We start from the raw sequence: 12,523 nt of genomic DNA, 5'->3' as shown, positions 1-12,523 counted from the left end.
TTGTTTAGGCAGAAGACTTTGTTTTGGTACTGGATCTTCATGTCGGGGGGTATTCAGGCACTTCTGACAAGTATTGCCTTGTAGTTCCTGCATTTGAAAATTAAAACATGAAAAATAATTGATTTATGAGGTTAAGCACTTAAATATGTTTCCATTCCAAGAGCACGTGACTCATACTATGAAATAATAAGTTGCAAGATGTCATTGTTAAAGACTCTATTTAAAAAAGAAAATACCTTCTTGGGAAGGTATTTGAGGCTGAGAAATAGATACATTTCAATGCACGTGATACTCAAACTTGTCAATAGAAATATTAAGCTTCTTGTCTTTCCTTAATTCCTATCCTACTCACTTCTATTTCTTTTTCTAAACTTACCTTATACCAGGGACAGAGTTCCTGCTGCCACCTTTCTTTGTTTCCCTCCAGGCTCTCCTAAAAACTAGAATATTAAAGTGCAAAAAGGAAGAGGAAATCAAAAAAGTGTGGGGAAAAGTCATGAGGCTAAAATGTGTAGCGTTAGTTTCTTAAACTTGTGTTTAGCTATTTTAAGTAGGTATTCTAATTTTCAGGAAGAAAACTGAACCCTCTGAAGCTTGTAAAGTAATCTTATGGAAGATCTGTTTGTTAATGGCAAAATCTGTTTTTAAAGCAATCGTGGGAGTAAATTAATGTTGTCTATATTTCATTTTGTCTTTTAGGCAGATACACAGATTGACAGAGAACATCAAAACTTTTATGAAGCATCATTAGAATATGTTTTTAAAATTCAAGAAGTACAAGAGAAAAAGAAATTTGAATTTGTTGAACCTGTAAGGTTTATGTTTTCTTTCCTTTAGAATGCATGCATTTAAAGCTGAAAATTGAATTTAAAATATCTATTTTTTGCTGCCTTTTTTAAATTGTGATCGCAGGTTGTTTGTGTACAGACACACATTAAGATCTTGGCTTGGGCACTTTCCATGTTTATTAAAGGTTTATGTAAGAGTATCATATCTACTGTGAAGTGAAATGTCTGATGACTAGGAGTGTGCATAACATTTCAATGGGACAACATGTACTGTTGTGTCTGTGCAACACATAATGGATGTTTCCTAATACCATGGTTTCATGGCTGAAGTTTTGAGCCAGTTTTTGGATTTAAATATTCCATGTAGGCAGTGTACACATATGTTTTTCCAAGTTATACATGAAATAAAGTGAAAAATCAGTTCTTCTGTAGGATAGGTAAGTTTATTTTTTTGTTGGTGGAGTCATTTGTCTTTAGTTTACTTTGCACATAAAAGAAAGCGTATGTTGACTTGCCATAAAAGAGGAAGATAAAGTTGTGTTTCAAAGTCCATATTTAGATCTGGAATTCTCTCCTGGACTGTGTTTCTGTCTCCCACCCCTAACTATCTTCTGGGTCAGTCAGTACCAAAAGCTGCTTCAATATGATGTACTAGCATATTTCTGTGGCATGTTAGTAGTATTACTACTGTTCATGTCGTATAGGACTGGCTTGCCGATTGCCTTAGTTAGTTAGTACCTGAAGCCCTTGACAGAGAACTTCCAATGTCATCTGCCCCTTCCCATTAAGCATGCTGAACATAGCAGAGCATCAGTTGTGAAGGAGGAACATGACAAGTATAACTTTTTCTCTCTCTCCACACCATCTTCCAGCTTCCTTGTAACTAACTAAAGCAGCAGTCTTGACTGTGAAACTGGTTGAATTACATCTCTAACACCCAATGTCACCAAGAAGAGCTTCTCAGGTGCCTCCTTTCCATGAGATGAGAATGTATTGTATAGTGAATGTTTGACATTGATGCAAACTAATGAACCTGGATTCAGCAAGCAGTACTTACAGAAATCCTATCTTTATGGCATACAGCTGCCAAATCTTAGAGACTAAAACTTTGCTCGGATTCCTAAATAAGAACATTTTTCTACCTGTCACAGATTAATCCACAGTGTGTGTCTCTGTCTACTTCTGCAAAACTCACATCCTGGAAAAATCTAGCAATGTTGACCTAGCTCTGACCTTGGTATAGGAGTCTTTATGCTTCTTTAAAGTAACAGAAACTTTCTGTATTGAGAAGACTTTGTACATTGGGAAATATTATTGTGCAGTTTTATATAGTTAAAATAGGCCCTCTCTCATCCTATGTGCTAGACAGAGAGGAAAAATAAATTTGATTTTATATATTTTAGCTGGACATACTGAGCTTTATCCTTTTGACCACGAGCTTTCCCCACACTATGTCAGCCGTCACAGCAGCAGCTATGAATTACCAAAATGAAAGAGCGATTTATCAATTCATCAGTGCTGATACTGAGCAAGCAAGCAGGGGAGGTTACTGGTAAACTCAGTCTTGTGGACCTGGGTATTTTTGTCAGCAGGTGTACACATCCAGTAGGTAAAATTGACTTTTGAGTGGATCAGTTGCCATCCCATGTCAGATCAGTAGGCATTTTAGCCCATTATGCTGTTTGTTGCATGCAGGTACAGGAAATACTCTGGGGACTGGGTAATGATAGCCCTTGCAGGCAGTGTCTTCTGGCTCCAGGTGTGAATTTTTTATAATCAATCTGAATATAAGTGGAGCTTAAATTATAACATCGGTTATAAAATTTTGAACCTTCAGAATTCTTAATTTTTTGTTTCTAGTCTGTTACATACAACATGCTGGAATAAAACCATTTACTAAAACCCATAAGGCAAAGTATGCCAAGTAAATTAAAATACACATCAGCAATATTATCAGGAAAAAAAAAAAAAGAGTCTTCAAAATAGGCTTTCTAAAAATGCATAGTTTATGTAAGTGATGTTGGACATATGAGCATGTGCTCCTAGATGCAAGTAGGTAAGGACAAAGCCTAACACTTTAAAATCACATACCAAAAGAATTGCCATATTATTTGTTTTCCTCTGTGTGCTCTACAGATGTTCAGATGCTAGAAGATGCTTGGTGGTGTGTCTATATAGACATTCCTCCTCAGGAGCTCTGCTAGTTGTGGGGTCTTCTAGTGCGCGTGCTGCTTGTGTCTCTGATTTATCAGCTCAGTATCACATCTCCATGTAATTCTCAGTCTGACATGTTACTAACAGACTCTTTGAAGGAGAGTTTAACAAAATAAAAGAAAGGCTGTTAGTGCAGTGAGGGAGGAAATCGTGATGCCTATGTGGAAGAAGTTCATGGATAAGTCCATGACATGGGAATAGAACTTGAAAAGCAGATGGTCTGCTGGAGCTCCTTCCAAGATCTTCAGTTTGTCTATGCCAAAAGATAAGGATGGTCTGGGAACCAGAGTGGGAGAAGTAGCCTAGCAAAAATTGCCAGGTTGGTTACGCCTGGGATAGTAGGACAGTGGAAGTTGGTAAGAGTGGAGAATGTTCCTTCCTGGAGGAGGGTGGGGAGAGATTTTAAGGTATAACGTGTTAATGACTCATACTCTGAATGGAGGATTATAATATTTAGAGTAGACTTTTGCAGCTGCTCCTCAGGCCCTAGATTTCTCTGCTGTTTTCTGCATCTTGTCTCAAGGAGTCGCTAATGTGTACCAGAGTGTGAGTAACTGACAGCTGCCTATTTGTGATCCTCCTAGATCTTGATTTTTTTCCAAGGAAAAAAAAAATCCTAAAGCTTCTCATACAGATCATGAATTTTAACTTTTTGTCAAGGACAAATTAGTGTTAAAATTTACTTTACAGCAAGTTAAATAACAAAACAAAGTAAGCAACAATAATCTCTGCTCCTAGCTGTGCCCTTGTATGCCCAGAGAAGATAGTCCAAACCAGCGTAGCTTTCTGAGGATGTTACGATGGTTAGGAGAAATACAAACTCCTTCCTAGAGCTCCACTTTGCCCCTCAGCAATGCCAGGACTTCCTTGACCTGTAGGAATCAGGGCACAGAGCTCATAAGCAGTAAACTATCTGAAATGTGAGGGTGGTCCGTTAAATGTCATGAAAGCCCAGAAGTGTTTATTTAAAGAAAAAAAACCCACAAAACACAACCAACAAACCCTGCCTGTAGTTGCATGCAGTTCCATTAGACTTCACTGTGGACATTAAACTCAATTTCCTCTTCCTTGGATTTTCTACATTATTAACTACATTCACTTTAATCTGATGGATAAGTACCTTCTGGTGCTATCATACTTATAAATAAAATGAAACCAGGGAGACAGGGACTTCTGGCTGATGTGCTGCAGGCCAAAGGTTAAATTCCTCCCCTATCCGAAACCTAAGTACAGTCTTCTTCCTGTGAGAATGAAATGACCAGGCAGTCTTGAGGTCACCAGCTCTACATAAAAATAAATAAAGTCTCAAGAACTAGTTGGATTTTGTTTCAGGTTCTGTGTTGAAATCCTCATGGCGCTGGGGTAGTGAGTAGCGTTGTGTTATGGAGTTCAGACCTTGCTTTTTATTGATGTGACTGATTACATACTCAGATTGAGGTAACTATAAGGCACTTGTTGAACTGAAAAATTGTTGATATGAACACATCAGGCATTGTATGTGATGTTTGGTGAAGCAAATCACCTCTTTACATGTGAAGACAACCTCAAAATATATTCTGAAAATCTTTTTTGAAAGAAAAAAGGACTGTTTTTCTTTTCTTTATTATTTAATATAAATCTCTTTAAAATTATGAGCCTGCCTTTAGCAGCAGTGCCACTTGTAACACCAGCAACAAGAAAATCCCACTGTGAGCATAAGCCTAGGGCAAAAGTCTTTGGCTTTTAGCTCTCCTCCATGCAATGCTATGACTGTACCTGTCCTGATGGAAGTAGTTATGAAGATGCCTTAACAGCACAGGCCCATTGGGTACAGGGCGTTTTCTGATCCCTGTTCTTCCACCACTAGTGTCACATATATAGAAGCAAATACCATCCTCAGTGTCAGTTGTTTCAACACAGAACTTGAATAAGCTGGTCTAGGACTTGCATAAAATAAGCATATTGTTACTTTTCTTTTATTCCTGTTTTTCTAAGTGCTCAGAGAGTATTTGACCAAGAGAACCTCAAGGCCAGATCCTCTGCAATGCACAACTGCCAGAATACCTGAGCAGTACTTTAACTAAAATGCATTCAGATTTTTCTCAGGGGTTTTTTGCTGCTGGTTTTTTGCTTTCTGATAAATTCAGCTTTGCTGCCATCTTGTGTTAAGTATTTTCCTCCTTGGTATTTCTCTGTGTACTCTGTAAAAGCGTTTTGTATGGTGGAAAATGGTTTTCTTTAAGCACTGAAGCTGCAATTTAAACAGTTTATAGTACATTCTCCAGAAATGCCCTTTAAACTGATATTTAAAATTCAGGCATAAGCTGACATACTGAAACTTTCTCCCACTAGTTCCTTTGTTGTAATTTTGGTGTGCTCTAACATTCTGCTCTGACCGCAGTTTTGCCGAGTGCTCGTATTGCTCCTGCAGTGCTTCTTTAGCTGAAAGGGGTGGGGTTAGCAGCAGGCTCCTACTTACAGGTTAAGTTAATTCGAGTCCTTTGGACTGAAACAAGTCAGAGTAAGCACAGGAGTAGTTACGCTGCTGTATCTGAAGGAGCTGTAGCTGGGGATGCAGATGACTAACTGGATCTAGACTGTGGGCAGGCGCTTTGCACAGCTGGAGCCAGAACAGAGCCTTGGTTATAATTTACTGACTTATTTTATACTTTATTCATAAAAAAGGATATTAGTTTTCTTTTTTCTTTTCTTTTATGTAATTCTTCCTAGAATTACATTATAAACCTTAAAATTATAGAACTCTTTCTATCCATTTGCATAATTGGAGATTTTAAGATAAATGTTGTATTTGGACCTTCCTCAGAACCACTTGAATAACCAGTAAGAGACTTGCAGGGCCAGGTCCTTAGCTGAGATAATGATTTAAGCTGGGCAGATGATCATGTAAAGCTGCGATAATTTACACAAGCTGTGGAGCCCTTCACTTGACTGTGTTGCCTTCATTGTTTGTTTGGTGGTGGGATGCGTGGTTCAGGAATTCACACCCATTGTAGAGGCCCCACAAAAAGTGGCTTTTATGTCCAAGGATCTTCTCAGTTCTTCAGGCTCCGTGACCCACGTACTGGGCAGGCATGGGCTTTCACCACCTCTGCCTGAGGCCAGGGTTTCATCTGGTCCTGCAATACCAGTAAAAACCACGGGGGAAGTACTTCTCCCAGCCATGCCTTCACACTTCTATTTCTGCCAGCACTGGTGGTCTGTTAACCTTGAAGTGCTTTAACTTACTAATGCAGCAAAACAGCAGGCTTCCCGAGGCAGAGATGCTCACTGAAGGGCTCAGTGATGCCAGAGCTGGCACAAGGATGTGCGGGATGTGTGACAAAGCTGAATGGAGAAAGGGAGGAGGGACGGGAAGGGGAGAGCAAGACTTCAGTCTGGTAGCAGCAAGTCATCATGTTAGCTCCTCTGCCCGGAGAGCTGCGTCCTTGATCTCTCATCTGTCAAGCTGTGGAAATTTGCGTGTTAAAGGGTGTGGAATGTCTTGTGATGCTGGAATGGATGGGGCTCTAAAATTGGAAAATATTATTTTAGCTATTCCCCTGAAATACATGTGTTACCTTAGTATAGAAGTCTCTTAGTGAGCAATAGGAAAGAGGGAGACAGAACAATTTAACTACATTTCTTCAAGTAGGGCTGACTGTAAATTTAAAGAAAATACAAACACAGTAAAAGCTACATTTTTAAGCTGTTTCACTTACAATAACCTATGGTACTGGTAACACAAAGAAAAGTGCATTAAATATGAATGATGGCATTTTTGTTGCCTGAGCCTAGACTACTTCAGTAGTCAATGGAGAGAGATAAATGTTTCCATTGGATCATTCATCCCATCCTGAAAGAGAAGTCTGAAAAAGAAAAAAGAATTATGCTCTTGAATACCTGTGCTTTTTTACTGAGTTAGGAGGCAGCCTGGACAGCCAGTTACTTAGCCTAGATGATAAGCTTTTCAGTGGCTGTAATATACTAAGATAAATCTGGCCTTTTGTTATAGCTTTTGTTATTGTACATCCAAGTTAATACCTCTTTTTCTGTTATTTTCTCTACGTGATTGTATGTAAGCTAAATTATATATACAAAGAAAACAGTCCATAATAAAAAATTAAATGCTTGTTATTTAATAGCAGGTAAGAATACTTATGGTAATGTCAAAACATTTTTTAAATTTAGAACAGAATAAGTTAGAAGGCTTTTAAAACTACTAGGAATGCATTAATTCAACAGCTAAACTAAGCATTCAGAAAATCTAGTTGCACTTTTTACTACTTAAACATTATTTTAAAGTAAACTTTAAAAAGAATTTTCAACTGGATACTTACCGACTTCAACTGTTCTGTTGGAGCCAGTCACAGACATACCAGATAGAGTTTGCATTTTGTTCAGAGCAGGAAGAAATAGTCTGGATTTCTTGTGTTGTATTAAGCTGTCCAAAACATACTTTCAAGAGTCTAATTTGTGGAAAATAGGTCATGGCCCAAGCAATTACTATGAAGAAAGTGAAAAAATATTTTGAAGAAAGAAAACTTGAACTCTGAAAGTATGAACTTGGAAAATGCACACCACCAAAGACTCCAACTGAAATACTGGACAAAGTAACTAGGACAGTGAATTAAATTATTATGGAAATGACAACTTCATGATGCAAAAGCCTGTTTAACACCTCTCTTTCTTAAGGTCTGACCATGGATTTCTTGCTCAGCAAAGCTTTGTTGTTGCGAGTAATGAAAGCTTAGAATGTTCCAGGAGCTAAGACGTAGAATGGTTTTTGCTGATGGTTTGCCATATTTTGGTGCTGAAAACGAATAGAAAATCAACTGTCCTTAGTTTTTCCTTTCTAATATTCACCTGAATAGAAAAAGTGTGTAGCAGTTGCTAAGACAGACTAATCACAGACAATACCTATTCCTTATAAGTTAGTGTATGTTCTGTTATATTTGTGTTATACAGGATTAAGAGCTCATGTTAAAAATATATAATGCTTCTCAATTTTACCTTTTCAGCTCTTGGCCTTTCTTCAAGGATTATTTACATTTTACCATGAAGGATATGAACTGGCTCAGGAGTTTGCACCGTACAAGCAGCAGCTGCAGTTCAATTTGCAGAATGTAAGGATGATTTGTATTTACACCATTTTGTTTGCTAATTTAATTTCAGGATATTAAAGTAGACTCGTAGCACCTTGTTGGAATTCTAAATCTTGCAATGTTTTAGTAAGCTGAAATCAAATTATTATATGAAAAGGCAAAAGTTATTTTTGGTAAGTTAATGTAATGAAGATTCCTGTCAACAAATAACATGGAAAAATTAATCTTCAGATAGTCAATGTGTGATTTCCAGGTCAAAATTTTGGGAGCAAGAACCAAAAAAGCAGGACAGCAGCCAAGTTTTGATTAGAAAACACAGTAGTCCAGATGGGCTTAAACACATGTAAATGCTTTCTTGAGAGTGAGGCCTGTCTTCTGGAGTAAGTGGATGTCCCAAAAATGCTCTAACTGGTATAGAATGATGCAGTTTCTTTCTTTAAGATCGCAGATTGCCACAAAAAGCTTGCCCTGCTGCCTGCTGGCTTCCCACTGTATATAAAGCATACTTGGGAAGCCATGCTCTGGCTGTTCTCTGGATTTATTTTGTCCACATCAGAGAACTGGTGAGGCCTCCCTCCACTGTGAGCAGTTCTAACGAGCGTTAAGTTCCACCAGAAGAAAGGATCTGTTATTTGTGTAGAGAGTTACTCTCAACTGGGCAGATGGATCGGATCTTTTGCTGTAGATTGGTCTGAATTTGGTAGTAAGAGCCATACAAGATTAACTGTGCCCAAAAATTCTATAGCTTTCAGAAATAACAAAAATGCATTTAATCAACATACTTTTCCACTCATCGTAACTGCTGTATACAAGTGTATATTTATTTCACTGTATAACTCAGATTTTACACTTCCAAGGACATACAAGTAAGTAGATACAAAACATCTTTACGCCCGATTTGCATTAGAACCACTATCACTTGCTTTTAAGGCAAAAAGTGAAGCTCAACCTGTTAATATTGGGCCAGCCCTACATTTTTCATGACAAGTAACTTCAAAGTACAGAACAAATTTTTAAAAAGTGAGGGAATTCTATCATTCTATCATTTACTCCAAATGCTGTATTTTTGGGGTGACTCCATTTCTTTTCCATTTCATTCTTTCAAGAAAAGATACTCACTCAACAGAAATTTTTGTAGCTCCACTAAAATCAAACAAGCTACAACAGTTCAGAAGATCTGACATCAGCTTTTCTGGATAGTGCCTTGGTCACTGAAATTAGGGAATATGAAACAGGTCTGGGAGTACAAGAGCACTTTACCGTGCTCAACTGCTATTCCCTATGGGTTACTGGAAAATAAAAAACTTTACATTTTCCCTGTAGCATCTTGCTATTAGAGAGGCATATGTTGGCTCAAAGTTGGAAGACGGCATTGCCTTAGCACTGTTAATGTAGATCTGCATTCTTAGGAGTACTGCACTCTTCCAGGTTTTGCTGCAATTAAATGTGTGCAGCACACCTCTGTAGCCCCTTCGCCTTTTATGTCCATTGTTCATATGTAAGTATAGATCCCATTTAAAACGCTGCTTGGGGAAATAAGGCAAAACTTCCTAGATTATTAAACTTTTCCTTTTGGATTGAAATGCAAATGTTCTCTCTCTGTAGAGCATCTCAGCCCCTTGTCCTTTGAAGTTAATGTTATTTGCTACTTTCAGTTTGCTACTAAGACTCTTTCAGATAAAGGCACAAGGGGTCAGTGTTGTTGCACAGCACAGCTTCAGTGAAAGGGTGAAAAATGTACTTCAGTCCAGAGATTTATTTACTTTAATATGGCAAGTTCTGAGAGGAGGATGAGCCCACAGCACAGACCAAAACTGGCATTGTAAGTCGGAATATGTTAGTATCTTCTATGCTTATATCTATAGGAACAGAATTATTGAAGGATTTTTTCAATTTCAGTGTTAATTAAGACAGTACATCGTTCACTGCTGTTACACAGAAGTTTGAATTCCAGCTCCAGATCTAGATCCACAGCTTCTTTTTACCAGCTGGGCTATCTACTGACTTGTCACTCAGAGCATCACCCAACCTCAGATTGAAGTGAAAGATGTAGGGAAAGACAAACTGAGGACAGTGTTCAGGGAAAATTGTGTTCAGCCTGTCTGTTGTAGCTGTCAAAAGTACTGCTGTCCATTGCATTGTGTGTTAAGGTCTTGGAGAATAGTTGATCTGAACTGCTGTTTCTGTTCTTAAAGTTGTCCTATAAGTTAGAGCAGGAGCAGTAACAGCCATAGGAGTAGCAGAGCAGTGGCCGACTGACAGCTCTTAACAGGTCACCATGTCCTAACATGACCTGTTGTCACTTTCACTGTTTCAGCTGGCCAGTGGCGTACTTTGTATGTCCATTTGGCTTTGTTTTCTATAATTTAGTTTGAAGTCCCAGCTGCTGAAAAGTAGTAATTAAAAACTTAATAGACAAACAGAGATAAGCTCTCAAAATGGGGACATTCCTCCCTTCAATGGCATGGCCCTCTTGAAGGTCTCAAAATGACCTCTGTTAAGTTTGGTCTGAACTGATACTTCACCCTAAGGATATAATCTGAAAAGCTCAGAGAAGAATTTTACCTCCCTCTCTAATAATAATGTTTGTCTTCAGGAAGAAGATTTAACGTGTATTATTATACTACCGTGTAACTCCATGAATGGCCCAAAAAAAGGGGAAAGTACTCACCAGTGTATAAAGTCCTGAGAGTATCTTTCTGACTAGGCAGGATTAGAGTCCATAAGATGACTTTGCAGAAACGTTACAAAAATCTTTATTTTCTTCTATTACCTGTAGGATCAAAGTGTTCAACATCTGGTATATTAGTAGCAACTTATCAAACCTCTGGCACCTTATAATAATTCTCTGCTATACTGTGCTAAGTATGTGGAGGGAAACCCTGGGCTCACTGAATTCAATAGGAAAAAATGTCCATTTAGATGCATATAGATATTAGCAAATATGAGTAACCCACCTTTGTACCTAATTGTTTGTTTGGCCAGATGCCTGGTTACATACACGATATTTAGGACAGACGCAGTCCTTCCATGCTTTTGGCACAGTTCTGCCACTTGTGACCTGTTTCTTACCTAGCATATTTATGTTATACTTAACTGTGGTGTTTGCATAGTCCTATGAAAAAATGTTGATGACAGTGCCGGTAACCTGACTCTTTTGGGTATCAGCAGCTGCGGACTGCAGATACGGATACACAGTACATTTGTCTCTTCCTCGTGTGGAGAGACCGCAGCTGTCTAGAGACATTAGCCTGGCATTAACCCAAACTCGTGTTTTCTGCACTGTACTTCAAGTGGTTCAGTGGGACTTATTACTTCAGGTTTGGGGCTATGCTATCAGCAGCTTCTAGTTTAGCCTGGCTTCTGTCTGTGTATCCTAGAGTACGCAGAGAGAAAGCCCACATCTGTCTGCAAAATGCTGTGTCAGCATACCTAAAGATACGAAATGACCTTTCTGAGGTTAATGACTTGCAGAAAGAGCAATGTTACTATTCTCAACTATGTTTCCTTTACACTTGTGTGCTTAAGTTGAATTCTTCATTACTATGTTATTCCTAGGCTTCTGGAGCAATGAAGAGTATTATTCTTTATTGCTTTTTTTTTTCTCTTTTATGTCTCTGGCAAATGCTTCTGTTGGTCTCCAATACAATCTCCTTGGCATTATTAGTAGTTAGTTCTTCATTGTTTTTTAGTACTTGCATGAGATAATGTGGTTTTTTGTTTATTTCTTTTTCCGGATATTAGACCCGGAATAATTTTGAAAGCACTAGGCAGGAAGTGGAGAGACTCATGCAAAGAATGAAATCAGCCAACCAGGATTACAGACCACCAAGTCAGTGGACAATGGAAGGCTATCTCTATGTGCAGGAGAAACGTGAGTAAAACAGATGTACCTTTTAATTTGATGTGCAAGGCACAGCAACAAATGCAAGGATGAGAAAATGGTTTAGTTAGCAGGACAACGCAACAGCTCTGTGTTTGAATATCTGCAGACTACTGCTATGGTTGCTTTCCAAATGGTTGAGAGGTTCAAAAGAAAAATAAGCGTTTAACTTTTCAAAAAGCACTCTGAGTAGCTAGGGTCAGATGGAATGGTGATCAAAATACTTGTAAGCAAGTCAACTCCTGCCCCCTGGGTCCTTGTGGGTAGGTCCATGCTATTGGCCACACCAGTGGCTGACTGGTATCAAACTTTACTCTGGCTGGCTGCCCTACTCCTTGCTGCAGAAGCTGCAATCTCCCAGCACTCTGCTTTGGCTCTGCCTGCCAAACCCTGCTGTCTCTTGTACTTTCTCTGCCTGAACAGAGCCCATAGTTCACCCAGCAGGAGCAACTTCCACCTTGTACCAGGGATCTCCATGGACCCAGCCACCTTAAGAGTAAATGAACATGTACATAATGGAAAACAAAGGTGTAAGAAAAAGAAAAGTCATCTAAGTA

At 38.6% G+C, this 12,523-nt stretch overlaps 1 protein-coding gene across 2 annotated transcripts in view; it reads left to right on the top strand.

Moving 5' to 3' along the window:
* Window positions 1-12,523, top strand: part of ARHGAP42 (Rho GTPase activating protein 42) — a 173,129-nt gene that overhangs the window by 114,825 nt on the left and 45,781 nt on the right. For both annotated transcript variants that reach the window (XM_072850669.1, XM_072850668.1), the window contains exons 6-8: window positions 700-810; window positions 8,000-8,104; window positions 11,828-11,957. In XM_072850669.1, the coding sequence (XP_072706770.1) occupies window positions 700-810; window positions 8,000-8,104; window positions 11,828-11,957 (346 nt within the window). The remainder of the gene's footprint in view (window positions 1-699; window positions 811-7,999; window positions 8,105-11,827; window positions 11,958-12,523) is intronic.

Source organism: Ciconia boyciana, chromosome 1 (assembly GCF_034638445.1).
Source record: "Ciconia boyciana chromosome 1, ASM3463844v1, whole genome shotgun sequence".
NCBI lineage: Eukaryota > Metazoa > Chordata > Aves > Ciconiiformes > Ciconiidae > Ciconia > Ciconia boyciana.
This window is presented reverse-complemented; position numbering and strand designations above follow the sequence as displayed.